Source organism: Acomys minous (assembly GCF_964271855.1).
Source record: "Acomys minous genome assembly, chromosome: 9".
Taxonomy (NCBI): domain Eukaryota; kingdom Metazoa; phylum Chordata; class Mammalia; order Rodentia; family Muridae; genus Acomys; species Acomys minous.
The window spans coordinates 9,514,382-9,521,364 of NC_140490.1; the positions used below are offsets into that span (position 1 = coordinate 9,514,382).

General features: G+C 46.6%; 1 protein-coding gene across 2 annotated transcripts; it reads right to left on the bottom strand.

The window, feature by feature from the left end:
- Positions 1-321: 321 nt before the first annotated feature.
- On the bottom strand, positions 322-5,723 carry LOC311605256 (mannose-binding protein A-like). Of its 2 annotated transcripts, XM_084795685.1 has the most exons (5): positions 5,655-5,723; positions 4,184-4,349; positions 3,669-3,785; positions 2,044-2,118; positions 322-887 (listed from the first exon to the last, which is right to left on the bottom strand). In XM_084795685.1, the coding sequence occupies exons 2-5, from the start codon at positions 4,338-4,340 to the stop codon at positions 514-516; spliced, it is 723 nt and encodes a 240-aa protein (XP_084651811.1). In that variant the 5' UTR covers positions 4,341-4,349; positions 5,655-5,723; the 3' UTR covers positions 322-513. The 2 variants fall into 2 exon arrangements, with proteins under 2 accessions (XP_084651811.1, XP_084651812.1); XM_084795686.1 differs by lacking the exon at positions 5,655-5,723 and having other exon boundaries at positions 4,184-4,851.
- Positions 5,724-6,983: the final 1,260 nt, after the last annotated feature.

A 6,983-nucleotide genomic window follows, 5' to 3' on the forward strand; every position in this document is an offset into this window, starting at 1 on the left:
AGAGAGGACCTAGCTAGTCTATACCTGTGGGTACAGTAAGTACGCAGAGATGGTAGCTCTCTTCCACTCTCTAACAGTTCTAGATCCCTGTAATGGAACACACAAGAGGCAAGAACGCCTTGTAAACTCAGGGTGGCTTCAAACAGGCAAGTTTGGCACTGCTTAGTGACAATTCATGGAGAAAAGGAACTGGATGCTTTTATGGCTGAGATCAGATGCCACTCTGACACAGATGCACAGCCCCCCCCCACACACACACACACAAACCTTGGTCCTTCAGTGAAAAAGGAGGGGATTTATTCTCTCTTTTCCACAGTTGACTCGGACTCCATGCTTTGTTCCTAGCCAAACAGATGTGACCTTTGCTTATGGGACCTCATGGTCACCTTCTCTTTATGCCCTCAGGTCACAACCAAATATATCCTCTCCCCTCAAAAGAACCACTTAACACTGATCTTAGGAAAACAGTATTGAATTTTCTTTGGAAGCAACTGAGAGCTCCGAGAGGCTTCCTCAGGCTGGGAACTCGCAGACAGCTATGAAGGAAAGGAGGCAGGAAATGTCATTCCATAGCCCATTTTCTACAATAACGACACAGTCTTCCCCTAAGCCATAGTCATTGGGTTCTTTCATCCTCCAGTTGTTGTAGGCGAGCCTTCCACCTGTCACATACATGAACTGGCCTTCAGTCACTTCGTCTGTGATGCCTAGGAAGGCAACGCCTTTGGCCACTTCATGGATGGCGCTGTTCTCCTCAGAATTCCTGGGGATAGCCACAGTGCCTCGGAGCCCAGTGCACAGAGCCTTCACTTTGGAAAAGGGCATCATTTCATGGTTGCTCACGAAGAGCTTCTTCCCAGACTTTTTGCCCATCGAGAAGGCATGCACTGAAATCAGAGCAGATGAGGCGCACTCAGTGTGGTACCCAGTCAGGACCTGAGTTGAAAAGGTCCTCTGGGGATTCAAGACTCCAAAAAGTAATCTCAGGTCCAACCCAGGAATAAGATATATGACCCAAAACAGAAATAGAGCCAGGGAAGAGATCCATAACTTCCTGGCAACAGCCAGAGGCTCCTGAGATATCCCACTGTTGACACCAACATCACCCAGAAACAGAAAGCAGCGTCGGCAAACACAGAGTGGCCCATGTGGACATCACTGCCACATTTGGGTGCCAGAATATGACAAAGTTACCAATATTTAGGTAAGAGCAGTGGATGGGAAGCAAACAGCAAAGAGAATAGACTTCCACTCAGCCCTCTTTTGCTGCTGTCTGCAAGGTGTACGGATATGGAGTGAATTATTATCCTTCCTGAATTTCCTTCTCTTCATTTGTGTTTTTTGGTTTGTTTTGGAGGTTGTTTGTTTGTTTTTTGAGACAGCGTTTCTCTGTGTAACCTTGGCTATGTCCTGGCACTCGCTTTATAGACCAGGCTGGTTGGCCTCGAACTCACAGAGAGCCATATGTCTCTGCCTCCCTGAGTGCTGGGATTACAGGAGTGTGCCACCATGCCCGGCTCCTTTTCTTCATTTGTAAGGAGTAGAATATCTTTTTAAAGCCATGTGTGTTTCTCTATATGTGTCTACATGCATGCCACAGCATGTGTGCATGTGGAGGTCAAAGGACAACCTTTGGGAGTGGAGTCTCTTCTCCCACTCTCCTGGGTGTAAGGGGATTGAATTCAAGTGCTCAGACATGTGCAGCGGGTGCTTTTCACCCACTGAGCAACCTCCCCAGTCCCAAGACAGGTATAATATCACAACCAGAGTTGGTGAGGAGACTGAATGAAATTACATCCCAAGAAAGAGCCATGTCTGCACAGGGTTTCTCTGTGTAACCTTGGCTATGTCCTGGACTTGCTTTGTAGACCAGGCTGGCTAGCCTCGAACTCACAGAGAGCCATCTGCCTCTGCCCCTGCCTCTGCCTCTGGGGTGAGGTGGGTGTTCAAAACTGTCAGCTCTCTTCTACTCTCCTCCAACTGTAGAACCCTCTGCGGGAAAACATGGGAGTGTGAACAGCCTGGGGCTGAGGGAAAACTTACGCTTCTTGGTGTGCTCCATTTCTGATTGCAGGATCCTTAGCTCGGCCTCCAAATTTGCCACCTTCGCCTCAAGGGCTACAAGAGCGTCAGGAAGAGGGTACTTAGTGACAACAAAACTTTAACCTGGAGACTCAAACACCGGAGTGGGGGAGGGGTGGTTAAAAATCTCATAGCCTGGGGAGAAAACTGAGTAGGCACAGTACTTGCCATGCAAAACACAAGGACCTATTAGATTCCTAGAGCCTACATAAAAGCCAGCCATGTATTCTCCATGCAGGACAGACACAGAGAGGTGGATCTCTGGGGCTTGCCGACCAGATAGCCTAGCCTACTTGGTAGGTTCCAGGCCCAGGCGAGACCTTGTCTCAAAAAAAAAAAAAAAGGTGGACTCTATCTGAAGAACAGAGTCTAAGTATGACATCTAGGCTTTACATGCATGCACACACATGTATACCACTCACGCAGGCACTCGCACACACATGAATATCCTTATACACAAAAATGCTAAGGCTCATTAAAGAGTAAGATTTTCCCAGAAAAATATGAGAGCTAAAGAAGCAAATGGGAGAAAGTAGTGCTGCTGCTTTCCCGGGTGTAAGTTATATACTATAGTGACCTGTTACGGTAGATCTCCTTCCATCCATCTTTTTTAATGGAGTGCTTAAACGTGGAGTATTATACTAATTTCGAAAAAAATAAAATACTCCTACATCTGTGACTTTTCTTTGTGATTCTTTTTCATATCTCACTACTGGTAAAAAAAAAATCTTACTGTGTTGTTTATATGTATATGTTCATGTGTAGACACACACACGTGTGTGTGTGTGTGTGTGTGTGTGTGTGTGTGTGTGTGTGTGTGTTGGTGTATATGTATATATGTGTAAAAGCCAGAGATCAACCCAGGGTGTGATTCCTCGGAAGCTATCTTTTCATGGAGACAAGATCTCACACTGGTGTAGACCTCTCATTGGTCTAGACCTCTCAGTGGTCCAAATCTCTCAGTGGTTTGGAGCTTGCATAGCAGGCTAGACTAGCTGGCTAGCAAGCCCCAGGATGAGCCTATCTCTGCCTCCCCAGTTCAAGGATTAGAAATGTGTGCCACTATGAGTGTTGGTGTTTTGTTTTGTTTTGTTTTGTTTTATGTGGGTGCTGGGCATTGAACTTAGGTCTTCATGTTTGTGCAGCAAGTGTTTTACCAACTGACCCGCCTCCCCAGCTTCTAGATAAACGCTTTAATACTTTTAATTCTTTTTGCTCTGTTTCACTCTGAAGCAATTGCTATGGTGTTCCCCATTACTAAGGGGTGTGATGTGAGACCGCCTACTTTTGTGCAACTCTGATTAAGTAGACAAGGAAGAAGGGCACAGTTCCTCCCTCACAGCCTGGAGTACACACTGAACTTCCATCTGAAGAAATGTTAAGCCCATGTCCTAAGGAGAGCTAATGGGGGAAGGCCCTGGAGGATATTTGGTACCAATAAAAGTTTCTTGAGGGCCCAAGTGGCATTGAGTCAAGAAACAGCACTGAATATCTCCTGGTGAGGCATGAGGACCAGAGTCACCTCCCATATGGCTTCCTGTTCCTAGGAGCCCCATCAAGCGAATCATGCTAAGGCATTCTCCTACCTTTACTGTCTCCACGATCCCCTTTTTGGCCTTTTGGTCCTGAAATTCCAGGGGCTCCTACATTTCCTGGAGGCCCCGACTTCCCTGGAGGACCCCGCAAACCCCTGAGGACTTGACCTGTTGAGAGATAAAGGCAACATGTCCCAGTGGCTGTAACTCATTCTCTTTCCCCAGAAGTTCAAAGTTGGATTCACATCGCCTCCCAAAAAGAGCTGAAGAGCTAGTGATTGGTGACTTGGAGTGAAAAGATCCTTCTGCATCCCGGGTCTGGATGTCTGTCCTGGGGATAACACCACCTTATACATAGACCCCTGTATGGAAGTATGAAATTCAACACTGCTGTTGAGCATCATTGTTGGGGTGGCAGTGATTCTGTAGAGAGATTATAATGATGTGAAAAACAAGGTGTAATGAAAGTCAAGCCTCCCCAGGTCCCTGGGCTTCACCCCTGGGGACAAAGAACAGTCCCTAGCTGGAGATAAAAGGGAAGAAAGCCAGGGTACAGGGCTTCATACCTGGGTCTCCCTTCTCTCCCTTGGGTCCGTCTCTTCCGTCTCTGCCACAGGCTACCACAGAGCAGGTCTTCAGGGTGTTCTCACAGGTTTCTGACTTTGATAAGGACGTGCTCACCACACACAGGAGAAGGACAGGAAGCAACGGAAGCAGGAGCATGGTCCTTACCTCAGAGGGGAGAGAGTCAGTGAGATAAATCCCACTTCATTCAGTTTATGGCTCTTGATCTTAACTCTAGCACTCTGCACCCTGGACTGGGGACAGCAGATGTGAGTGACATCATAACCCCTGGCTGTGAACTGCTGAAGAGAGGTCACACTCAAGGCTATCAAAGCAAAAATGGGAGTCAAGTCAGGGATACAACCAAGAAAAGTACAAGAGTAAGAGGGCTTGTTCTCCCAAGGGGCCCAGAGTCCCTGTGGGCATGATATGTAGAGTTCAGCATCCTTCACCCTGAGGCTCTATGAACTCTGAAAATTATAAACCAGCCATGCTTGTGGAAGTCTGGCATGAATGCAGAACACGTAGCACCCAAAGGACCCTGGATCTCTTGACACCCCTTCTATTTCATAGGAGTCCCACTCTCCTACTTTTCCCTTCCTCTGTGGGTCCTCAACCTAGACTGTAGAGGACCCACAAGGTCTACTTCTCAGCCAGATATGACTTATATTTTGAGTAAACTTGCCTACTTTACATGCTTAGGCCTCACCTACTCTAGTGTTTATGATTATTTTGCCAACATGTGGTCAGCATCATATACAGAGTCTGTTTTGTGATAGGCATTTGCTGGACACAGACCACATTCAAAGTGGAGCCTTCTTGGGTCGTTGATCCTTTCCACAGAAGACTTTTTCTTGGCTTGAGATCGTGCCAGAAGGTGCTGTTTGCTGGAGAGAACTCAGGCTCCTACAATGCCTGCTCATGCAGGCCTGGAGCATTCCCCCACATGCTTCTCTCAGCAGAGCGATCTGGTTGTCCAAGTCCCACTCTGAGTCACAGGCCTTCCAGGGATGTCCCTCTCCTTTGTCCCAGCCTCTAATCGAAGTGTCCTTGGTCCTGGCTGAACAACAGCTGCACCTGCTCTTGCTCAATCAACCACCTCACTTTGTTTAACTTTTACCTTCCCCAGCACGCAGAAATAGGTGACCAATAGGAGGCATCTCCCGTGGTCACATCCTTCTCCACTTTCCTCTTTCTAGACTTTGTACAAATTTAAAACTCTAATCACACCGAGGACCACCCACAGTTACCCGTGGGTTGCACGTGTTGGTGGCACCACCCCTCTCCCCACTTCTACTTTTCCCTTTGGAAATGACTGGCCTCTGGTTTCCATAAGGTCAAGTTGATCTAGGAAGTGTCAGACAGCAAAGATCAGAGAGATACACCAGACCCTTGCCTGGACCTCACAAGGTCAAGCTGAGAAGCCATACTGCAGACCCAGGACACCACCATTTTTATCCCAAAATGACTTACTAGGGTTTCTTCAGAGCAAAGGGGCAGTGGAAGGAAAAGTGTCTCTCCAGTCCAGCTCCTGGTAGCTTCTTCCTCAATGACAGGCCCATTAGCCTAGTGACCAGTGACTAAACTAGACTGGCCTTCAACCCCAGATTAATAAGCAACTATCCTCAGAGCTGTTGTAATTGGGAAGCTGTCCAGTGCTGCTGATGGGATATCAGCTCATTATTGAGGAGCTCTCTGTTTTAATACTCTGACATCCTCCTGACACTGGGGGCCCTCCCAGCTCTCCCTCCATATAGCTTAGACACTCTGATCCTCTAGAACCTCAGGCTCTTGACGTGGCTCTATCAAGATTCTTCTTTCCATGAGATGTTGTACCAGACAAACACTTTCAATCAGGTGTACACAGGGAGGGATGCACCACACAGGAGTGCACAAGTCTTGTCAGGTCAGCCGCTATAACCAGTTTACCCCTCCATTTGTGTTTCATTTATTGTAGGGCTAGGTGAGGTCTTCCATCACTCTTCTCTTCCTTCTTCATTCAGAACATGTATTAAATGTCTCCTTCAGGAAGGTTCCAGGCCTAGGCACAAGGATAAGATAGATATAGATATATAGATATATATTGTGTATGGCTGTGTTGCCTGTGTGTATGTGTATGCACGTGTTTATGAGTGGTCCCAGAGGAGACCAGAAGAGGGTGTCAGATTCCTTGGAACTGGAGTTATAAACAATTCTGAGCTGCCACATGGGCACTAGAAACCAAATCTACGTCCTCTTCTGTAACTGCCATTAGTTACTTCACGGATTCTTCTTTCTTCCACCATTTTCCACCCTTTCAATTTCCCCTAACACTAGATAGGGGGAATAAAAGGATACAGAGAAAAGAGGAGTGATCCCTGAATGAAGTCAGGGATAGGGAAGAGGGTGTCATTATCATTAGACTACCTCCTGCTGATTAGGGGCATTGAGCCCTTGGGGTGAGGTTTATCTTCACAGTTAGGGTATCTAATTTCTCCTTGTTTCTTCTTTGCACATGACAACTTAATAAACCATGACTAACATTGACAAACAGCAACCAACAACAAACCAACACCCCACCCTGACAGCCTCTAGCATTTATATACCCTCCAAAAAGTCCATAAAATTCCAAGTCACACGTCACAGAAACTATCTGCAGCTGGCAAAATTACACCTCTGCTAGAGCATGAGGCAAATCATAATCAGCTGCTACAAAGAAGACCCATATCCCCACACCTAGGATTAAAACAGAAACATATTCGTATAATATTTCTGTGGGTTTTTAAAAAAGATTTACTTATTTTTTAAAAGATTTATTTATTT

Bases quoted from the DNA above. Each gene is read 5' to 3' on its own strand.
- LOC311605256 (XM_084795685.1), bottom strand. From the start codon at position 4,340: ATGCTCCTGCTTCCGTTGCTTCCTGTCCTTCTCCTGTGTGTGGTGAGC. The intron at 3,786-4,183 runs GTATGAAGCCCT...ATCTCTCAACAG, and splicing joins GGGAGAGAAGGGAGACCCAG to GTCAAGTCCTCAGGGGTTTG. The intron at 2,119-3,668 runs GTAGGAGAATGC...ACGCTCTTGTAG, and splicing joins GGATCGTGGAGACAGTAAAG to CCCTTGAGGCGAAGGTGGCA.